Consider the following 24545-nt stretch of genomic DNA (forward strand, 5'->3'; position numbering starts at 1 on the left):
CTCTCACAGTCGGGCAGAAGACATTTAACTGTGTTGTTGAGGTAACCTTCATGCAAAATCTCTGAGTCTGATTCCAAATACATAAAAGTGCAGTGAAGAAGGGAAACCCAGCAGTGTGGAAACACTCCTGTTTATTAGTATCTTTAAACGGAATCCTGGAAATATCCAACATTATTCCTCATACGTCAGCTTGTCTCCACTTTGTCTTTGATGTCCATCGAAAAAGGAAATAAGGTGTGAGAAAGCAGATAACTTCAGGATTCTTTGGTCTTATTTCGTACACAGAAGCTTCAGTCCTGGTATTTGTTTCCACAGCATTGTGGACAAAATCCCCAAATTCCTCTGGATTATTATAGGAGGCTCACTCTAACTAAGATGGCAGATATTAAATGCAATTCTTTCACATATTGAAATGTGATGCTTTTTGCCACATAAAGACATGTCAGGACTGTAAGGACAAAAAAAAATAAATTTCAAAAAAAATTCTAAAAAATCAAGAATCTTCACCTACATTTTTCACTTGAATCTATCAGGATCTCAGATTTTAAACGTTTCCAATAATCGAGGCTACTGCAGCTAATAATATACTGTATTGATTCTGAACATGTTCACACATTGGAACTGCACATTACACGGTGAGTCTAAAGTGCCAAAGGTAAAACCCTAGAAATACTTTGAAAATGGATTAATTTAAATGATTCAATAAAATAAATTGAATTGAGGGAAATAATTACATTTTGAAACAACGGAAAATTTGAAATAAAAAAACCCAAATGAAAATACCTCAAATAAAAGAGGATTCAGATCATTTATTTTGGAAACGTGTAACAGCTGGCAAAATTTTATTAGTAAAAAATGACTAATATTTGGTACATGGAAACAGAAAAGCTGCTTCATTGCTGGAAGATTCAACAAAGCTGCTGGAGCGGCTCGATGTTTGGAAAATATTTCTTTAGAAGTGTGAAGAATACGAAGGTGCTAATCCAGGAAGTCATTCATTAGAAATTAAAATAAGTTTAGAATGTATTCTAAGAAAGGCAGGCAGCCAAAGCAGCGCCGCCGAAACAGGTGTTGTACTTTATCTGCTGTCTTTTCATCTGGAGAAGCAGTTTGGCTGCACAAGTTTGAAGCATTTATAGTTTTTAGAAAGAACATTGTGGCTGAAAGAAAGACATTATAAATCAAATCAAATCATTTATAACAGAATGTTTCAGCACGTCTCAATTTTTCTTTTCTTTTTTTTTTTTAAAGTCAATTTTTATAGGTGAATAAATATCCTTTTTGGTGTTTGAGGCCCAGTTTGCAAGTGAAAACGGAAAACCTGTGTAGAGTCCAAAGGCATTTACACAAGCAGAATCATTGAAAACTTAACTTTTCGAAAGATACTCAGAATCCGTCTCCGTAGAAACGGTTCTAACTACATCATTTTCTGTTTTTTTGCCATTTCTTTGCCATTTTCAAAACCTTGTCGATAAATGTGAAACTTTTCTGAATTGAAAACACAGAAACAATGTGTTTTCACTCCAAACGATGTTTAAACGGGGGTTATATAGTGTCATATATTCGCCGTAATTTGACTGATGCAAAATCTTGTTCACTTTTTATCACAGAAATAGATTCTTTTTGCTCAGTGGAAACAGATTGCGCACAGTTTGTTTAAAAAAAAGAAAAATCTTTAAGTTGATCTGCCGACAGAAGACACTGAGGACTGAGGCCATGAGATGTCCATGACAGCGTTTCAAGTGGAAACGTATCGTATTCGCATTTTCGTATTTTCGTTTCAGAAACGTTTCGTGTTCACACATTGAATTGAAAACAATTTACATGGAGACAGCAGAAACACTGAAAATTATACATATTTGTTATGTTGGGCAACTAGTTGGTACCGTTGTTTGTTTTTGTAATGAAACCGCGCACACACAGTGGACGATAAAAAGTTATAAACAGTAACAATGTTAGAACACGGACATTCTAGTGGACAGGCGACCAAGTTGGATTGTTATTTCCGGTGACTGTCACAATTAAACTACCAAGTCCAGGAGAATATGGACAAGGAGTCATGACACTCTGGAAGAAACATTGATCTTATCATCCATCGACTGAGCATGTGCACAACTACAAGTTACTACGGCCACGGTGACCAGGACCGGTAGCAGAATTTCACAATAGTTGTGTTTTTACTCATTTCCACGGAGACGAGTTAGAGTCTCTAGTTTGGGAGTTTTACGTTTTTACTTGACTACGTTGTCATGTAAACAGGATCTTATTGAATCAGGATAAGAGTCTTTGTTTCGTCCAATGCAAAGGCTGTAAATCTTTTTTACTTTGCTGCTGTGACTCTTTCCAACCTGCAGCGCTTCAATCACAGCTTCAGATATAATCACAGTTTCATCACATCTAACCTTGCTATGCTTTACAAGAAAAGACCTTTAACCAGAATAACGTCTGACTTCAATGTCTGTTATGTGCCTCCACGATGACCTCAAAAACAGTTGAGAAATGTTCACATGGTTCAGATGGCTTGGATCATCATTTTAAAGACAAGACACGATGAGTATCGACAGTCACTGGAGGTTCGCGTGGCGTGACGCTGACGTGACACCCGCGGTCTAGACGCAGCGCAAGCCCCTTCAGGAGCTTCCCATCAAGTCATAATCTGCAGCTTTTCTCAGGTTAGTGCCAGAGCAGCGAGCAGAAACACAGAAAAGAAAAAAAAGTCATTGATCCGCTGCCATCCAAACGCTGCAAAAAGCACAGGGTGTAACAAGCAAGTAGGAAATTTACAAGCTAAGCTTTGGCAACACAACAGCGCGGGTCATCATAAGACTATGAATTACTGGAACAGCTCCGTCTCAGAGGACCACTTGAGGCTCCCTCACTGTGAAATAATTGGGTTGCAACAGCGAAACTGCTACTCCAGTTAGAGTGCAAAGGTGGCTTTTGCTTTGTTTTGCTGTTACAGGACCGCAGACGCGGCGGTGACTATTAATCAATGGCCGACACGCGTAGCTGACGGCACGGAGCGGAGCAGGGGTTCGCTTCAGAAACAGAGTGGGAAACACACAATGTGCTTTTCTTTAAGACGCGTGTCCTGCCGCGGTGAAGTGAGTTTTGGTTGGCGGTCGGTTTATTTTCAGTTTCTTTCTCCAGAGGTGGCCGAAGTTTTCTCATTCTAATCCCTTCATCTTGAACGAGACCAGATTTAATGACACGCGTGTCTCCTCATATTCATGAATAACACATCTGCTCACGGGACACAAGCAGAGAAATACTGTATGTATGTTTTATTTATCAGTTTCAAATGGAACCTTTACAGAGAAAATTCAATAATTCCACGCGCGCGCGAGATGGTGGGAAGGAAAACTCACTTTTAACAGGAAGAAACCTGCTGAACCAGACTGAGGTGGAGGCGGTGTGGAGATAGATGCTACACACTGTACAAGTGTACTGTAGACTCAGTCGTATTCCGGAGCCCTCAAGCCTGTTGGAGATGACGTAGCGTCGACAGAAGTTGTGTGGAGGAGGTTCACAGTGATACATCACCTTCACGTATTGTTTTCAAATAGAGTATATGTAAATTAGGCTTAATGCCATTTAATAAGTACTCGTATTGGTACTCTACATCAGCAAGTAGCTGATGGTTTATACTCGTAATTTGGTCTTTACAAATGTTTACTTTTTATGCGTAGTATCGGTCCGTCGCTATTTAAAACCCAACGCTAACTTCAACCCGTCGATCCATGTTGCTGCAGGTATTTTCTTTTCTATCACAAACTCACTGAACTGAAGTCATTTAGACTCACTTCAACTCGTCTGTACAAGTCAAAACAACTTAAGTTGGAGGAATGGACAAATAATACTGTATTTGTGTTCTATAAGTGGAGAGAAAAGTAAACGTTCACGAGCTGCTTCGAAGATAAATTCACTGTTTTTGAGGTATATAATTGTGGCACTTCACTTTTCATCTATTCCATGTTTTTGTTCCCTGAACTATTTTAAAGAATTAAAAGGGAAAAAAAACACATTATATGGATATATACAGTATATATATATAAAATGTTTATATATATGTTTATAACAGTATATATATATATATATATATATATATATATATATATATATATATATATATATATATATATATATATATATATATATATATATATATATATATCTATAAACAGTATATATATATAATTTATTCATATTATAATTTTTTTTTTTATAATTTCCATCTGCCTTTATTAAAGGTTTGCAATTCCTAAATTATATCATGCCAAAGAAATTACATCAAACACAATAAACAATGAAATAATGTTTAAGTCGACTTTTTCATTCATGTCAAACCTTGAACCAGGGAAGCGCAGCACCACAGACAGACTGTGGTTTGTCCTTTCATCCGGTGTGCAGTGGACAGATTCCAGGGTCTGTGGCAGGACCTGCAGCGGGGCGGGGGGTGGTGAGGTGGGTGGTGTCTCCGCTTGTTCTCAGAACACCTCTAAACATCTTTCGCGGAAACAATTAGCATACCATCTGTGTCCTCACCGTGTTTCCTCATGGCGAGGAGTTGGCTCACACCAATTTAAATGCATCCACTTAATTGTGTTAATTGTCCCTTTATATTCACGTTTTCAGCATTTATTTTTTTTCTTTTACAGTCTGATGCCTCAGAATAGCGCTGTGGATGGTGAATTGAATTGTCACTAATGTGTTTTGTGATTCGCCCTGAGTGGTCTGCAGAGTCAGAATATTGATGAAGGTCCTCGCATGCATTTCTCTGCAAACCTCACGAAGCCGGCTTTATAAAGGAACTCATTTCTGCTGTATTGAATATTGTCGCTGTGAGGTCAATGGTTAATTGCCATAGTGTTAAAGGATTCCGTGATACCCAATTAGCATTCGTGAGAGAAGAAAATAAATAAATAAATAACAACAACATATGCTAACAGTTACTCACGCAGCTCAACTTTTACTGGTAAAACTCTACAGAAAGTATTCTGTGGACTGTGTGTTAGCGCTGCAACACATCTCATCATCGAACAACCTTCAGGTGTTTTTCCATGGTCTGCCGCACAACAGCGCTGGGGAAAAAAAAAAAAGCTTGTAAAAGTGTAATTTGATCATCAAGAGATGTAATTACTTTGCCTGTTATATTGCAACATGTACACATCCATCACTGTCGCGTTGATTTGCACACTCGCTAAGGTTTCCAGCAGAAGCTAGCATCGCGGTGGACAGACGGCTAATCTGCGCTGACGTGACTGTCGTGCTCGCTTAAGCCAAACACCAATTATGCACTATTTCTCCGGAGATCACGTCAGATTTGTCACGAGGAGTTGACACTTTACACTGCATACATTGAAGATGAATTGAGTGGAGCTCCGTACGGTTTACGCGGATGGTTCCCGCGCTGGTCGTTCTCTCGGGGCGGGACTTTGGACTTCATCTATAAAATAGGACAACGGTGTTCATACTGAAAATCAAGATAGAGTCAGAATTTTTCCTTCTGCTCTATGTTTTCTTTAATTACTCTTTGCTTTTTTTAGTCGTTTTATTCCTGTTTTAGTCATATTTTATAGTTTTATGTCTTAATGTGTTTAAAATCATACTGCCAATATACAGCACTTTGTTTCAACCATGGTAGTGTGAAAGCACTTCATAAATAAAAACGTAATGTTCCAGTGTAGTGTAGTGTAGTGTAGTGTAGTGTATTGTGGTACAGTATATTATAGTATGGGCTGGTAAAGTATGGTATAGTATAGTATGGTATGGTATGGATGCTCTATTATGCATGGTATAGTATAACCTACTATAGTATGATCTGGTATAGTATGGTAGAGTATATTGTGTTATGTTATGTCATAGTATAGATTGGTATAGTTTCGTGTAGTACACTATGGTATAGCATGGTAAGATAAGGTATGGTTATGTTATGGGTATTCCCAGCTGGGATTGAACTCTGAATTGGATGAAGTGTCTGTTTGTTCCCCTCCTAGTTTTTAACTTTCACTGGAATATTTTGGTGTAGAGACAGAAACAGGGTGTGTAGTCTTTATTTAAAAGTAACTGAAAGCAATGGGAGTAAACCACTTCGCCACCTAAAAGAAAAAGTCTGTGGAACGGAAACTGAAGTTGTGTACAAACCATAAGGGAAACTTTCGTTCAGCAGCTCCCGCGTCGCGGAGTGAATTCACTGGTCCTGGATTTTTTTACATGAAATCAACCCCACATAGGGTTAAGTAGACTCATCCTGATTGGCTCAGCATGTACACATTTCACTTTCCAGCTATGTAAGATGTGAGGCTCCTCAGCTCCAGCTCATAACGGCGTGTTTCTGCACCACAGGTACTCCAGTTACCAGGGTAACAGCTACAGATGCAGATGATCCGGTGTACGGGAACAGTGCCAAACTCATCTACAGCATACTGGAGGGGCAGCCGTACTTCTCCGTGGATCCAAACTCCGGTAAGTTCAGCTCTTGACTTGTCTCCGATGTGGAATATTAAAGTTGTGTCAGTTCATCTCCATCATGCTTCTCAATATCACATAAACACGCCATGTGCAATCATCTTGATTGACTGATCCAAACTGTTACGTCGATGACGTTAACGACTCTCAACTCTGAGAGTTGTTCTCCTGAATAACAGTACTGATATTCACTTAGGTCTTTTTGGCTATTTTTTCTTGATTTTTTGCATTTCTGACCTCTGAGATCTTCAGAATTAGAATTTGTAACAAGACATATTAAGAGGAAAACATATTGAATCCCAAAATGATTTTTAAAAAACAATCCTTCAGCTCTTAACTTGAAAACAGGCGATAGTTAAATAGGATTCATGATTACATTCAAATACAAACAAAACCAATCAGGTAAAAACTGTGACGATGATGATGATGATGATGATGATGATGATGATGATGATGATAACGCAAAATGCTATAAATCAGTAAAAATAGTGTTTAACTTTGATGAGGACATTTCAGACATTTTCTTCATTTGTCTGTTCCTATCGATGCAGTTTCTGGTTCAGGCATGCACAAAAGCACATCAACGTCTGAGTTTATCTTGAATAGACCTGGGGGGGGGGGCTTCCGAGTGGAGATGTGGATACAGCATGAGGCTTGTGTCAAATTACAGGCACTTGATGCACTGCGCGTTATTGGACTGAGAAGTATTAAAAGACTCCTGCAGGACAACCGTTGGAGAGCCGGCTCTCGGGAAGAGAAGCCTCAAACCCACACGGGCTTAAAGATACATGTAAACCTTTAAAACACAGAAGCTGACAAAGAGAACACGGCTTCCTTTAAATAAGTCAAAAGCAGTAAGCCGCTTAATCCGACACGTTGGTGTCAGGAGTCGCCCGTGTTGTGCAGCCACGTCAAAATACTCCCCGCAGGTAATTTAAATATTATGCAATAAATATGTTCCTCAGTGCTCCGCAGGCCCGCTGTAATCACTTTGACTTTTAAGAAGGAGACACAAAGAGAGGACACCTCTGCGGGGCGGGCAAAGCTCTTTGTGCTGTTAGTCATTGTTTGCCTGACAAAGCCTGACCAAGATCTGTGCGAGATGGAAACGTTGCTTCATTAAATTTAATGGGAGCTATTAATACAATGTGCAAGTCTTTTGTCTGTTTCCAACCAACGAATAATGTATCACCAAATGTGATGAATGACGGCCACGCCCACGGCGGGACACAAAGGGAAGAATCGGATTTACAGTGAGACGATGATTACATCGGAGGATTATTTCACAGAGCTTCTTCCCACCTTCCAGCCGGGGCCACGGCGCAGCAGACCACAAGCTCTGAGTATTTAAACATTGTCCTCTTTCATTACCTGCGTCGACTTAGATAAATGAGCTTAGAGAGTGGCGGCAGGTCGAACTGCGGGCTATCACAGTTTGACCGAGTGTCTGCGGGAGTCGCAGTCAGGAATAACGTCAGCTGAAGAGGGTCAAACTTATTGAGAACGCAGGAAAAGGTGGCGCATGAGGGGCCATCTAACAGGGACGAAGCAGTTCAAAGAGCCTGCCAGGTCTCAAACCTTCTACATATTACTCGTTCTGGCAATTATGAAGTGGAAAGTACAGAGAGAGACATGTTATCTCCTACCAAATATCCAAAAACTTTTACTTAAACAGCTAAAATAGTGAGAAAAGACTATATCCGCTCAGATCATTCAAAATGCTCAAACGGCCACAAAAGCTAAAACAAATGAAGCGTCAAGATGGTCTAAAACAGCTGAAATCCCTTAAACAGCTAAAACAACTAAGATAGTGAGAAATAGTTAAGTCAGATTGAAGAGGTGACTTAAAAGGCTACGAAAGCTGATATATTGAAGCTTAAGGCCTCGTTCACGCAACTTTTTTCAAGTGAAAATGGAAAACCGTTTTGTTTTGGGGTGTCTGTCTCCACGACAATGGTGGTCGGAATCAGTGAAACATTTTGAAAATGCTCCAGCTCCATGTGGACGGTAGAAACGCCACTACTGGGTATGAACACCCCGGCCATAGTAACTAGTAGTTGTGCACATGCTCAGTAGAAACAGAACAATGTTTCATGTCTCCCAGTCAGTAGCCTCCTCGACTTGGTAGTTTTATTTTGACAGTCACCGTCATAACAATCCAACTTAGTCGTCTGTCCACTAGAACGTCCGTGTTCCCTCATTGTTCATTGTTAATGTTCAGAGCGGATTGTTCTCTGCTGCATGAGTGTGTGTGGTTTCATTACAAAAACAACCAGCAGCATCACTCGTGGCCTGGCATGCTAACTACATCTTTTTCAGCGGTTTTTCCATTTCTGTGTGAACTGGCATCTTTTTCAAAACGTTGCTGTGTAAAAGTAAAACTTTTCTGAAACTTAAACACAAAAAACGATGCGTTCTCACTTGGAACGTCGTGTTCCCGGGGCCTTAAGGTTCTTACAGACTCTGACATTTGAACAATCTAAGTTCACAGCGAGCCACACTGTTCGACATGAATCCAATAAACTTGGGCCACGGCATGACGTTTGCTGTGGGCAGTTTGCACCATGAAAACAAGCTGAATCGCAGCCTACGACCATGTGAGTTGGAGTTGTTGCACAATAATGCACAAGAATCCCAAACCTAAACATGTAGGTCGTCCTCGCCGTTGTGGCATTTATGTGTTTGGAGAGAAATTCCCCCAAAAAAGGAGAAGGAGGAGAATATGGATGCCGTCGCCTCAACCCTCTCTCACTGACTCATATTTACCGCAGGTTGTCTTTAGTTGCAAGACCAGGACAACGGCCGTCCTTGAACCCGGACTCACAGTGTGGCGTAGGACCACCGATTTACAGCCAAGTCCAAAGATTTCACCACGATTCTCCCACGATTACGACCTTTTGTCTGGGAGAGTCGGACATGGCGCTAAAATAGCAGCGACGGCAACTAAAGTAGGAAAAGCAATTGAAATGGCTGGAGCAGCAAAAAGGACCAATATAGCGTTCTCTTATGTGCTGTCTTCATTTTGAAGGTTATATATTTGCAATCCATTAGGTTTTCAGCGTTAAAATGTTGCGTTTGAGCCCTTCAGGATGCAGACCGCTGTCTGAGCTGCTGCTGTGGGAGCAGTTGCCCAGCACTTCGGGAGGTGCAGGCAGGATGTTTCTGCACTTCTAACCTTTGCCTGCAGGCTGATTGTCTCTGCACTTAACTGCAAATAATTGCAGCAAAAAGAATTTCTCAGTGTTATCGCAGCGAGCTGAAGCCGAAACCGTGCTGAACTGATTAGGACTAGTGTTTTTCCTCTTTATTAAACATGAGCCGAAACACGGAGGCGACATCTATGTGACGAGCACATGAATATACATGAGCTGTTACGTAACGCTGCGCTCAAACACAAACCTCTCCACACACATATTCAGGCTACAGGGTCACCCCACTTATATCATCTACAAAATACATTCAATAAACACGTTTGATATTAATACTCATTAATGTTTTATGAGGGGATGTTTTTAGTCTTGGAAACGGTGGAACGTCAAAGAGGTTTCCCACTGTTATTTCTACAGTGACCTTTGAACTTATCAGATATTACAAACGCACGACTGACAAGTGAGAGAAAGTTTGACTTCCGTCCTAGAAAACAGAAACTTCAAGTAGTCAAATAGTGAAGCAGTTACTTTGGGCCTGATCTACTAAAACATGTTTACAAACAGGAACATTCGCTTGTTGACTGGCCTTGTGTTTAGGTTTTACGTTTGCCCACTAGGTGGAGCTGGGGCAAGTTGTGAGAGAGTAATAAAGCATCCAGGTAATTGATGTCAGGTGTGTTGGACTGGGAGAACGCACAGTTTCTGGACTGTGTCGGGGAGACAGATCAGGGTGAGTGGCAGAGTCCCAGAAGTTTATTTGGTTTGTGGACTTCATAGGAACTGAGAGTAAAATCCTCCTGATCCACTGAGCAGTTAAACTACTGAGCGACATCGTTCTTTCTCTGCTGGTCCAAATGTCTCTGGTGATGAAGTTGCTGGTGACTATCTTTCTCCTCCTCTTGATATTTTGTCACAACATCATTTACAGTCTGTCTCACTTTTGTCATTTCTCATTGATATTGAAGAATCTCCAAACTGCTCGTCCTCTCTGGTCGACCTGATGCCGACGTCACGTAATACACATGGATTGTTGAGTACGAGCACCACATGTTGTATCGGACCCGATATCTAATCACATTTTTGGATAAATGTTATCATTATAATGGATCAACTATCTCCTATTGGTAAGACCAAAATTCTGATGTTATTAGTTGTTATAGGGTCTTTACTCATTAAGTTTATATCATAATCACATGTTTTTTTGTCTCTGTCCTACTTTTCACAGTGATTGGTGATAAGGTTATGTCATTGTGGATTTTGCTTTTAAACCCTAAAGTACTTTTTAGAGGTTCATGCACCTCAATCAACCCCCCCGAGACCCCCCACCCCACCCAAAAAAAACCCTCTGCACCAACGATCTCCTGTGATTAGCATGAGCTCCTATTAGCAACAACAACAAGGTAAACTGCCTCTCCTCAAGTCACCCAAACAAATGACTCCATAGTGAAAAGAGCAACACAAACAAGTCACTTAATGCTCAATCACACACACACACACACACACACACACACACACACACACACACACACACACACACACACACACACACACACACACACACACACACACACTCCAGTCATCCTGCTAGCAGCAACACTCTCATCTCTGTTGATCATCGTTAATTATTCAAATTAATTCCTAATCACTGAAAAGGGAGGATAGACAAACACTCATTTCCATAGATATTTGCTTCAACTTTTTTTCCTTTCCCTTTCCACCGACCATTAACCAAGTGATGAATTGGGGCGCGATGTTTATTTATTTATCGAATGCGTTTCATTTCCAATGTGGTGTTGTAAGTGTCAAATGCATTCTAATGGTTGTTTTCCCCTTACCTTTTATTTTTCATTAACATTCATTAAAACATCTGGCTCACTTGAATGAGCCATCTGCATGTGCGCCGCACTCACACAAAGCACGAATGCTAATCCTGCAGCCGTCCGCAAGCCGTGCCGTCCCTGGCCGCGACTTCGCAGCTGCGGACGCGTCGCGGTCGCGCGGCGCCGTTCAGCCGCGTGGGCGAACCCAAAACGTTCGTCCTAATTATGCACATAATTCTTTTTCTTTCTTTTTTTGGTGGGCTTCCATTTGCATCGCTTGTTTGTTGTGCGCTGTTTTTCCAAAGTGCGAGCCGTCGATTTCCATCTCATTTCTTATTAATGTTATTTCACCATTATTTAATCATATTGCTTTCAGACACATGTTCAAAAGTCCGCTGAAAAAGCAATTAGACATCCAATCTGGAGTCTGCTTCCAGAGAACTTTATGCATGATGACACTGCTGAAGAGTTTGCCTTGTGAAAGGGAGAAGTAATTATCATTATTAATAATAATATTATTATTTAGAATTCACAGCCCAATGACGGTGCAGCTCGCTGCGGCATCCGAGGAGCGGCCCATTTAACATTGAGGACGAGCAATCAGCTGAATGAAACTCACTTCAATCAAATCAGTCTCATACTTTGGAGACTGTTTTCCTCTTTTATTGATTTAAGAGGAATCATAGTAATAACATGAGTTCACTTTTTTTGAAAAGTTTAAGGCCCCGTTTACACACAGATTCAAGTGAAAATGCATTCGTTTACATGGAAACTAGAGAAATGCTGGAAATGTTGTGAAGCCAGCGTGTTGGGTCAAGAGTTGTTTGTTAATGAAACCACACACACGTTCAGCAGAGAACAATCTGCTCCAAACATTAACAATGGGAGAACATTGTAGTGGACATTATTATTATTACAGTGACTGTCAAAATAAAACTACCAAGTCCAGGAGAATATAGACTGGGAGTCATGACACTCTGGAGGAAACATTGTTCTGATTGTCCATCTACTGAGCATGTGCAGGACATCTAGTATGTAGATGCACAGCAGCAGCGTTTCTGCCGTCTACACAGAAGCTGTCAGAATCGGAACATTTTCAAAAAGTTCCACTTTCTGAGCTGTTTTCAAAAAGTTGTAGCTCCGAGCACTGTTGTTGTCATTTTTTTTTTCATTTTCACTTGAAAATGTCATGTAAACAGGCTCTTAATGTGAAAGATTCCATAAAAGATCTGAAAAATTGTTTTACAGTGATAGTCATTCACATTTGATACACTGCAGTGTTATGTAAATATAATGTGCTATTTGCAAAAAAGTACCCTTAATATTTGGTTTTGACATTGGACGACTTGTAGCTCGCTACAGTTTGATATGGACATAATCATCAAATATAGTAACAATGAGAAAAAAAACGCAATGATTTTATGCTATTATGAGCTGTGTAAAGCAGAAAGGCTCTCGATTTTGAGAAAAATTCAAAAAATCCAACACAGTCTTTGCCAATGTCCACTTTAATGAACTTATTCTTGTCAGGTTTGAAATGACAGGAAAAAGTGGTAAAGTTCCCACACATTGACAATTGACAGAAGTTCACCTTCTCGATTCTGAAGCTTTCCAGAGAAACAGCTGAGAAACACCGCTCTGCTTCAGGCTGGTGGTTGTTGTAATAATGTGCAGCATTTGGTGTCCGGAGGCCGTCTCATAGCTAAAACTCCCATTTAGCTCTCACTCTGTGTAAAACATGGAGAGTTTCTTGTGAATTCAAAACAAAAACAGCCCAATTACACTGACTATGACCATCTATTACAGATACAAAAGGCATCCGTCAGCATTGATCATTCTGTCTTTTCCAAACAAGATAAATATCGTAACACCGATAAGAAACCGTATGTCCTGATGAATTCCTCTGATATGAGACGTCGCTGTGTTCTCAGGCACCTACATGCATGATCCACACTCCCTGTTGTGAAAGCTTAGATAGACAGATAGATTACCTGATCGATTCTCGGAGGGAAAATACAGTGTTACAACAGCAGGTCACATAAATCACCACACAGATTTGACCTACACAACACGGGCAATGACACGGTTCCTGTGTTTATAAGAGTAAATGTAGATACAGAGCTCAGGAAGTCTTCAGCTCTAAATAGCTTCAAATCCAACAGTCGCTGCAAAACCCTTTTATAGAGAAAAAAACAACAATCCCACACAAGGAAGTAGAGGAGAAGGTGGAAAGGAAAGACTTCACTTTCGCATAAAGAAACCTGCAGAACCAGACTCGGAGCAGGAGAATTTCTGCTGTTCTGGTTGGGGTTAGAGGATAGAAGGAGATTTGTGGATACGTGTTGTCAAGTTCAAAGACCGTCACAATTGATACAGAACACAATCAACAAAGATATTTTTTTCACAAGATAGAGGTTTTTTGTTTTCAATCCAAGTATCTAATGTCTTGGTAAGTTTCTGTCTCTTGAATGCATCTTAGCTTCAGATGAAACAATGGTTTTTTTTTTATGTTTGTCCATTTTGTTTTGTGTTTGGTAAGAAAAGAATTGGATACAACAAACATCAACCAAACATGGTTTTAGTTTTATTTTCGGATTTTCCCCACCAAATGTGTAGAAAGGCCCCCAAACAGCAAATCCTCCTTTTCACTATGACACGACGATCATTCAGTGCAACTCAAAAAACTGCTTTAATTGAAGCTTCTCAGCTAATTTCAGAGTCTGATATCGTTTCAGGCCCCGTTTACGCCACAACGTTTTCAAGTGGAAATGGAAAACGTTCAGTGCGTTTTTGGTTTCAGTGCTTAAAGCCACTGAAACGCAATTTTTAGAAAAGGCTCCCAAGTTTAAACTTTTTGAAAATGGTCTGTCTCTGTGGAAACAGGGAAACAGGGAAAAAACATTGTGAAGTATTTGTGCTTCGTGTCCATTATTATAGTAATGTTCTCTGAATGCATTTGTGTGTGGTTTCATCAAGAAAACAATCAACAGCACCAACTTGTGGCCCAGCATGCTAACTACATCGTTTTCAGAGTTTATGCCATTTCTGTGTTTTCGCTTGAAACGTTGTTGTGTGAACGCAAAACTTTTCTGAAACAGAATTGTAAAAATTACATGTTACACTTGAAACGTTGTCGTCTAAACAGGACCTAAAACGCTTTGGTTACCACGTTATATTTCGACAATCCTTTACGCAAAGTTCCTGTTTTCAAGTAGCAAGCTTGTTTTGCTTAATAAAAAAAAAAGATTGAGCCACGCTGGTTAAGCTATAAACATCACAAGTATTTTCTTTAAGTTCTGTTTGAACCACTTTAATATTTCCATTAACAGCACATTAGAAAACCTTCTTAAACTTTTGCTTTTGAACTATACTGGCAGCCATATTGTGTAGATTATATCTCGATGTGATGTGGGTTTTTTCACGTTCATGTCATTTTCTCACCGGTTGCCTGCGTTTTATATTCATATTTCATGTTTCAATTAGGCTGATGCAGTCCTCACTTGAGTTGTAGTGCCCCCAGTAATAGACATGTTTGCCCCGGCGTAGCGCTTATGTTTTGAAGCATAAGTGTGCATGAGTGAGCAGCTGCAGAGGGAAGTGGTAGGGAAGGGAAGCGAGCCTGGCAGCCCGAGTTAACAGCGGCCGCACGCAGCCACGATCCACGATGCACGAGCGTTTCCAAAAACAGATGGGCTGAATTACCTGCAGTCCTCTTGTTGTTGCACAACTTTTGAAGCTATAACCAACACTGTCAGCTCCTTTTTAGCATGCGTTTGATAGTACCGTCCCTCACAGCACTGCCGAATCGAGGCGAGGTTGCGTAATGATGGAGAGACGCTGATGAGCCACAACATTAAAAACGTCTGACTCCTGGAACAGAACAAAGACTTCACTGAAGCTATCTTGTGGTATTTGGTTGCAGATCATGGGAATTTTAAACTGGCCCCTACATGCCAGAGACTGTCTCATTCCTCATGTGCTCATTTGAAGTTACATTTGGGGAATTCCTGATATCTGCCCTGCAGCAGGACTCATTACACTTTACCAAAAAGCCACTGCTACTAGTGAATACCCTTACCCTGAAAAGGGCATATTCGGTACGTGGAATGTCCTAATCATGCCTGCTTTCCTTGTGCAGACAATAAGGCGGATTTCTTCCTTTCTTAAAATGCATTATACTGCCATCTTTTCACAAGTAAACAAAGCACAAGATTCTGTAGTCAGATACTGAAGCCTGTTGGCTTGTTGTTGGATGTTTTAGGGGTTACACCCTGTCCTAGATCAACCTGTGCCTTAACATATTCACATACAACCACCCTGACACCTTCTAGAAGAGTCAGCCTTGCAGCTTTGAACAACAGAAGCTGCTCTGTGTGATTAGACCACACCGAGCAGCCGGCGCTTTGGTCAAGCTTCAAAGACATCTTCAAGAAGCAAGGCCACAGTTGCTGCCTCTGATATATGCCTTCCTGACAGGTGCTAACAACAAAATCTGTGTTATCCACTGACTTGAGATCACAATGGGATGGCGGAGAGAAAAAGTGACACTCATAAAACAAACAATGATTCTCCATGGGAGTTAGTGAAGCCTTCCTAAATTTAAGGGGTGTAACATTTAGTTATGTCTAAATAAATAGGTGAGTCTGCATTTAATTTATTTATGTCACAAAGATACTGGCATTTACATTAAAAATGTGTAATTCATTTGAAACTATATTTTTAAAAAAAAGTGTCCAAGACATAAATACAAAATGTTGCAATAGAAGAAAAAGTGTCAGGCTAAAGATAAAGATGAGTAGCTGGACAATAAGAACAAAGTTTCTGCAAAGAGTGTCATGACTCCCATTCCAGATTCTCCTGAACTTGGTACTTTAATTATGACTGTCACTGTGATAACAATCTAACTGGGCCGTCTGTCCACGACAATGTCCGTGTTCTCCCGTTGTTAATGTTTAGAGTAGATTGTTCTCTGCTGCATGTGTGTGTAGTTTCATTACAAAAACAACAAACAGCTCCAACTAGTGGCCCAACATGAAAATGACACCATTTTCAAAATATTGCATTGTAAGCGAAACAAAAATGAAAAAAACTATGCATTTTCGCAAGAAACATTGTCATGCAGAAGGTGTGTCAAACTGTGTCTCATCTCAGGCTCTTAACTTCTCCTTGTGTCTGATTGCTGTTCCCCACCCTGATGTGTTTCACCTGTGCCTCAGTCTGTGATTGTCTTCACCTGGTCTCTGTGGTATATCATCTGTGTCTTCTTCGTGTTCTGGTGGTTGGTTTTTATGTTGGGCTCAGAGGAGGACTTTACACAACAAACAGTGCCATTGGTGGAGCACAAGCTCATTTTATGTGAGCAAACCAAAAAAAAAACCCAGAACAAATGACCTAAATAACAAAATCCTGGAAATCACTTGAGACTATTGCTGAAGCACTGGAAAGTGAAAACATTCAGAAGACAGACTGAGACACTGGAGAACTATCAACACAGAAACATAGATGAACCAACCACAAGATTCCAACCAGCGACCAGGTGAAGACAATCACACACTCAGGCACAAGTGAAACACATCAGTGTGGGGAACAGCAATCAGACACAGGAGGGGAAGTCAAGTAGCAGGAAACCAGAGAGAGTCAGGATCTCAAAATAACGCAAGATCAAAATATGTGTCATGACCGGTGGCCTGTTGTGGATCCCACTCAACATGTCGTGGAATGTCTGTATTCCAACCAAGTAACTGTTTAAATATGAATATGGCGACATTTTCATACATCCAGTGTCATGCTGCAGGACAACAAACAACACAAAAGGGAAGAGTGAGTTAAAATGAAGATATCAGATTGTGTTGGCAGGAACCTATGCTACTGGACTCATAACATGTTAAAAATCAGCAGAGTGTGAGAGTCTGTGGCGCCGCTGTGACCAACGGATCCAAATCAATTTGTAGTTTTAATCCCACAGTCCATGTGTAGTATTTTGTGTAGCGTCTGAGCCAAAAAGCTATCGTTCCTCCCAAGGAATCATACTGATGAGCTGTCTGGCTCTATACGCTCTTTCCTTCTTCACTCTCTTCCCTTGTTTAGATCACAAACGCTTTGTGTGTGTGTGTGTGTGTGTGTGTGACCTTGAAAGGCACAAGCTGACCCTGAAATTATGCGACATTTCTCAGGAAAACCTATTTCAAGAATAAAATGCATTGGCGGAAAACATCCTCAGCCCTCCGATGCTTTTCATCATAGCGCGGCATATTATCATTGTCGGAGGCAGCTCAGGACCAAGACAGGGTGTCATGCCAAAGCCGGGCTTTTATGAGGGGTTTTATATTCATTTGATGATCCTGCGGGCCTCTGTTTCCTGAGTGGATTATCCATATATGCCAGAGCTGAGCCCTTTTTATATTCAGAGCTGCGGCAGAGTCAATAAGGTCCATTCTGCATACAATATTCAAGATTATACAAGACAGACAGCATAATTCACACTCAATCAGAATACAAATGACTGCAGACGGCGGAACAACACATTCAAAAACAAACACAGCTGATTCTCAGTGCAGGGACAGGCTCAGTCGTGAGCACCTCACTACACTCACACAGCTTTTTCACAGCATAAACCTACATGGATTTCTTTGTCTGTGCTTGGTATGGAGTGTGTGTTATGTGAAGTCATGTTCTGGAGTAATGCAGGCTGTAAATCACGGAGCAGAGTGGGCATGAAAGGTGCCTGTCTTTCCATTTTGTGCAGAATCACGTGAGCAATGGTGTGCAGACTGGCTCCATAAGTCACGTTCAAACTTGCATTAATGCCTTGCAAATTGTTGCTGCCTGCAGCCACCATCAAGATCGCTCTCCACGGGATGGACCGCGAGATGAGGGAGGAGTACCTGGTGGTCATTCAGGCTAAAGACATGGGAGGCCACTCGGGCGGCTTGTCAGGAACCACCACCGTCACCGTCACGCTCACCGACATAAACGACAATCCACCAAAGTTCTCGAAGAGTAAGTGACCTTCAACATGTCAAATCCATCAAAACATGAATTTTCTCTGATTGGTCGTAATTCATGATAATCTGATCAGCATTTGTAGAAACCAGAGATATTTGTGTCTCTTACCAGGTTTGTATGAGTTCACGATTCCCGAAGACCTGCCCATCGGGAAAATGGGCGGGAAGGTGAAGGCAAACGATCGAGACATTGGTGACAACGCCAAGTCCACGTACAACATCATCGAGGGAGACGACCAAAGCATGTTTGAGATCATCTCGGACTCACAGACGCAAGAAGGAATCCTCCGTCTGAAAAAGGTAACAGTGGAAACTTTGGGAAAAGCTTTGGTGAAAGTGTTCCTGCAAATTGATCGCATCTTCGGTTTGTGTGCTTTTTGAGTGTTTTATGTGTGTAGACCTGACTTAATCATGTACTTACCAATAATTCAGTGGAAAATGGTATCGTCTGTGTCTTTGCTGGAGTTCACCATGAATTGATTGGAAGGAAGCTCTGAGCCCGTACGAGCAAAACTAAAATGAGATAGCATGGAGTCTACACCTTATTGGAGGAAGTTATCAAACATATCGAAGTAGGACAAAAAATCTGAATATGGAGGAACAAAGATGAAGAAGAAGACTTTGGGACAAAGAAGAGCAACAGATTCAGATTAGCATGCCTAAGAAGGGGTACAACACATAAAATATGATCAAATCCACAAACAGAAGTAATGGCGCGCCAGTTGATTAAATGTCTCAGCAGCTGCTAAATGCTCAGCTGATTTACATGTTCTTTTCCAATGTGGATTAAAAAGGTGTTTTTTAAAAAAAACTCACATTTCGTGTTGCAGATACCGCATTAGTATAAAATTGATCTTGATTACACACTTAAAATTCTTCTTTGATGGAGGCGAACACCCTAAATGGGTAGTGTGTGTTATAATGTTTGTCTGACAGACTGAGGCCCCGTCCAGTTCAAGTGAAACGTTTTTGCATCTCGGTTACAGAAAAGTTTCACGTTCAAATGGTAATGTTTTGAAAAGATGTCCATTTCCAACAGAAACAGCCGAAACACTGAAAACTAAGTAATTTCCGAGCAGGGCCACTAGCTGATGCTGTTCTTTGTTTTTGTAATGAAACCACACACACATGCAGCAGAGAACAATCCGCTCATGGACAATGGGAGAACACGGACATTCTAGTGGACAGACGACCAAGTTGGATTGTTATTAAGGCGACTATCAAAATAAAACTACCAAGTCCCAGCACATTGTTCTTATTGTCCATCTACTGAGCATGTGCAGAACTACTCGTTCCTACGGCTGCGACGACCAGGACCAGGAGCAGCGTTTCTGCTGTCTACATGTCGACAGACCCAGAGTGTTTTTAAAATGTAAACAATACCGGCGATGCTGCCGTGAAAGCTAGCTAACTAGCATTAGCCTCAAAGCCATGCTGTCAGTGTGAGTTTGTAAAAACACTCATAATGCAGCAGCTACAGAATCTTTTAATTTATTCTTTTTACATTTCACTGTATTTTGCACCAAAAGGTTTCCTTAGAATTTGCTTTATGCAGAGATTTGAGTACCTTTCTGTAGTAATTGTTTGGTTTTGTGAAACTATAGATGTTTTCATCACGTATACTCTGCACCACAACAACAAAAACCTTTTACATTTGCATTTAAAGGTTATTCTGGTGCTAATTTACGAGTCTGGCTCATTCAAGATGAACTGAAATGTGTTTGTGAACTCAAGTGTGTCTGATTGATACACTTCTGACTCCGACTGTCATATAATATACTAACTGTGATAAATGAGCTCCAATGTGACTCCTCAATAGATTAGACGGTTGTTAAGAAAAATACAAAACTTCATGTATAACCTTGGGTATTTTTTATTCTACGTTTAACACATCCTATTCACAGTTAACATTAATTACACATCCAATAGGAGCAGCAGGCATCCCCATCTGACTGGAAGCAGGAAGTTCAAGGCCTTGCTCAAGTGCCAGCTGGCAGCAGTCGGATTAAAACCTGCCAGCTTTGAATGATAAGCGCATTTCTTCAAATGTCACCACAAGCCAACATTCGAAAGAATTTGCGACGCTACCATGGTCAACTTGATCACCTAGCTCGTTATAAACAAGCTGCCACAGCTAATAGAAGATATGAACAGTCAACGCGGTTGGAAAAGTGATGTTTGCAAACTGAAGTGCAGATTCCTCTGCGTTTATTGAGCACAAGCAGTGATTTTGGGGGGTTTAGCTTTCAGAGCGATGCTTCGGCAGTATGGCATTAAATATTAAAGACTGGAGCCTGCCCCCCCGAGGAGAGTGAACACTAAAGGAGCACTTGCCTAAACCTATTTTTTGTTTATTAAAAAAAGTCTTTGTAGGAAAAGAGAGAGAGAGAGATAGAAAGAAAGAGAGAGAGAGAGAGAGAGAGAGAGATTCAGAAAACACATTCGACATGTTTTCTGCTGGCAGTAAAATGTGAGACTTCTCTTGGAGGAAATTAGATGGCAAAATACAAGGTCTGACTCACTTCTTTCTGACATGATATCCTCTTTTTTGAAATTACCATCTCGGTCTCTCCGCACTCAAGGCAAGTTGTTGTGTTTTTCTGAATCGTCTCGGCTCACATTCTAACTTTGGTTAAATTTCGGTTTTGCTGACACAAACGTCGTCATCACCTTCAGAGCAGATGGACGTGGACCTAAAGTGGCCAGTTGTTCTTCAACACATCCACATGTGAACGCCGGGGTTTGGCCTCAACGCAACCTCAGCGAAGTACTCGCACGCTAATTGCCTTGCTCAAGGGTACATTGGCAGCGATTGAGAGAAGAAAAGACAATGCTCATTAAATGTTTTGGTGAAGACATTCCCAGGTGTACGATTCTGAGGAAAACAAGCCTGCGTTGTTCCCGTCACAAAGTTTCAACCTTGTACCTCCAGGCCAGCACATCAGTGCGTAGCGGTGCGGTGCACTGCTTGGTAATTATCAAAGTATGGCACGTAAGCCACAAGTATGCCCAAATCTTAATGATATTCACACACTGTTGTACACTATAATGAGTTTCTAGATGTGCAGTGTGAATATTTCTGTGAAGACAGAAGCTTGACACTGGACGTTTGGAGCACCCAATAATACAGGTTTGTGAAATTTACATGTGAAAGACACAATGCATCTTAATAACGACTCCAAGCGAGTGCGTATGGAGCCGTATTTCAAGGACATCTATGGGAAATCTAGCCAAGATTGGAGCACATGCTATCAAAGCTCTCACAGCACGCACTACTTATACATGCATGTATTCTATATTTTCAGTCGAGAGAAGCTTTGCTTCATCGGAGGTGTTTGCATATTCTGAATCACGCACATGATTGATGGATGGGTGTTCTTAAGTCTTGAGTCATGGCTGGTTCAACGTCTGCAGAGAAACAGCTACACATCAGTCAAAAGTGCGGCGCCATTATATTGCAATGTAAAATGACGGTACCCCCAAGGACATGTGGTGTGACTTTGTCAAAGTGTGAACAATAGAGTGTGTGGGAGGTGGAATGTATAAGAGCGAAGGCAATCTGCTGGGACCGCCATTCACTGCCAGTAAAGAAAACATCAGAGGCGGAGAACAAACTTGACACAAAGTCATAAAATCTCCAACTGTTGACAAAGCAAATGTCAGATGTGTTAGTCTTTTTAGGCAACCTTCACTTCCGTGTCCCGCCCCGAGACCTCCGCCCGGGCTCGGCTGTCGTTCTGTGGACCTGAGGGGGCATCCTGCATGACTGAAGTGGGTGGGCGGGAGGTGGCGGTGGGGGTGGGGGTGGAGGTGGGGTGGTTGTGCAGGCTAACGGGTTAGAAGTTGAAATGAGGTCCCGTTTAGACAAATGTCTAATTTTTGCATTATTGTTTCAGAAAGGTTTTGCATTTACTCGGCAATATTGTGAAAATGACGTCTGGTTTCGTGGAATTGGTGGAAACAGTGAAAACTATTTGGTTAACATGCTGATCCCCTAGTTGGCGCTGTTGGTAGTTTTTGAAATGAGACCACACACGCAGCAGAGAACAACACGCTGTAAACATGAATAATGGGAGAACACGGACATTCTAGTGGACAGACGACCAAGTTGGGTTGTTACAAGCTCGTGTTAATGGATAACGCAACTAAAGTTTTGCGTTTTCACTTGTTGTTGTATAAACATTCTAAATCCTTCTTCTTTGTTGTGTACCTTCGCCAAGTGTTATCCTCCATCGGCGGTGACCGAAGAAAAGCTCGAGCGTCGCCTCCACCCCTCCTCAACACGGCCCGTCCTCGTCAACAGCTGTACGGGTCTATAAAGTGCCATCTAACGTGGAATTCAAATTATTGAAAATCCTTTGCGGCAAGGTTAAAACATATTGATCTAACTGGGGCTGGAGAGGCACAAACCAGCGGAGAGATTCTTTGCTGTTTGAGTTTTAAGCTTTTTATCTGCTCGCCCCCAGGCCTGTCGGGGGATGTTAGTGGGATGCTGAGCTTTCACCCCTGCAGCCAACGCTGAACTTTGAAGTCTCTAAATGGCCTGTGTGTACATACTGATTTGATGCTAACACTTGAGCAAGACCCTCGAATGACACAGTGGTGCTATTTGGGAGGGGGGGAGTGATATGGACAAAACAAATGCTTCTCTCTCATTTGGAAATGAAGACTCATGGAGTTAAAGCCGGGAACATATGAGAACCGGCTGTGCAACCTTTTTTTTATTTTTTTCCATGGGCACTGACGGATCTCTTCATAATCAACAGTAGCTGTGCAACAGCACCCTGGTGCATACTAATACGAATCAAAGTGGCTCTCTATGGATTATTCAGCCAAAGCACTGAGTTCGTTTATTGAATTAATAATTTCAAGGGGTCAAAACAGGACTTGTATTCTGATTCCACGATTAGGATATTATAGTTTTGAAAACTCACATAAATGCTTTATTTGATTGGGTAATTGCAACTGGAAATAATTTTAATTAAACTTAACTGGGGCTAATTAAAGAAGCTGTTTACCACCATGTTTTCCTTAAAGTGGATTGGTATAATTAAATATGCTGGTAACAGTAAAACCCCCTCCTCTCCCCCCTGTTTTTTTTTTTTTTATTTCCAATCTTTGTCAGGACACTAGAAACAAATGTAATGAGCTGTTTCTCCGTGCTGTCAGGGGAGAGGATTACTGATAAATTTGGATGTAGGAGAACCAGCAGGATCGTGAACCGACTGAAACAAGTTTGTAACACAAGATGAGAAACAATATTAAGAAACATTGTTTGGAAAGAAGTGACAGACTCATACCGTCATGGTTTCCTCCCATAGATTCTTGACCTTTGCTTGTGTAGCACATCTTACAGGTTCACCGTTTCCCAGATTAGAACATTGGAGCCACTGTGTCACTGATCTGCTGAACATCTGATATTCCGCTCACACAGCAGATCTACTAACTGGATGCACTGAGGATTGAGTCTGACACACTATCAATCAATCGCTTACGTGCTCCGGATCATGAAGAATACTGCGAGGAGTTTAGAGATTCATGTAAAACACGCAGTGTGATTTACAGCATGTGAAAACCTTTGTGTGGTTTGTTTTCAACACGTCAGAAAATAAGATGCAAATCAGCCTCCGCAGAGATGCTTTTCTCAGCTGGCTCTCCGCCACTTCACTTTGTGGACTTTATTGTAACTTTTTCTGTTTTCTACCCATTCTTCAGTCTTGCCATCTTTTTTTTAAATATCCTTGACTTACTTTATTTTTTCTTCTCTAATTCCAGATTTATTTTATTCTAATAACTTCTTCCACCAACGAGCTTCACTTCACAGTATGCCATTCCCATGTTGTGGAGGATCAGTGTTCCTTTCAATCACTCCAAAGCAAACAAAGGCGGAGGCGATACCATTTCCAGCAAATCATTTCTATGTAAACAGGGTTTGACGCATAAAATGCCTTTATAATACTCCTGGAGCCATGTGGTGTCACTCATGGTGTTACTCTGACTAAATCACATGCAAAACGCACACAAAGTGTAATTTATTTGTGTGAGACAATCTGGGATGCTTCATACAGGAATGCAGCATTTCAGCCTTTTTTTTTTTTTTTTTT

At 41.1% G+C, this 24545-nt stretch overlaps 1 protein-coding gene across 2 annotated transcripts in view; it reads left to right on the forward strand.

Annotated features, from left to right (window-relative positions):
* cdh8 (cadherin 8) overlaps positions 1–24545 on the forward strand; it is a 153382-nt gene that overhangs the window by 98771 nt on the left and 30066 nt on the right. For both annotated transcript variants that reach the window (XM_080488677.1, XM_080488678.1), the window contains exons 3-5: positions 6346–6465; positions 18269–18436; positions 18554–18741. In XM_080488677.1, coding sequence (XP_080344803.1) covers positions 6346–6465; positions 18269–18436; positions 18554–18741 — 476 coding nt within the window. The remainder of the gene's footprint in view (positions 1–6345; positions 6466–18268; positions 18437–18553; positions 18742–24545) is intronic.

Source organism: Lipophrys pholis (genome assembly GCF_963383615.2).
Source record: "Lipophrys pholis genome assembly, chromosome: 2".
Taxonomy (NCBI): Eukaryota; Metazoa; Chordata; class Actinopteri; order Blenniiformes; family Blenniidae; genus Lipophrys; species Lipophrys pholis.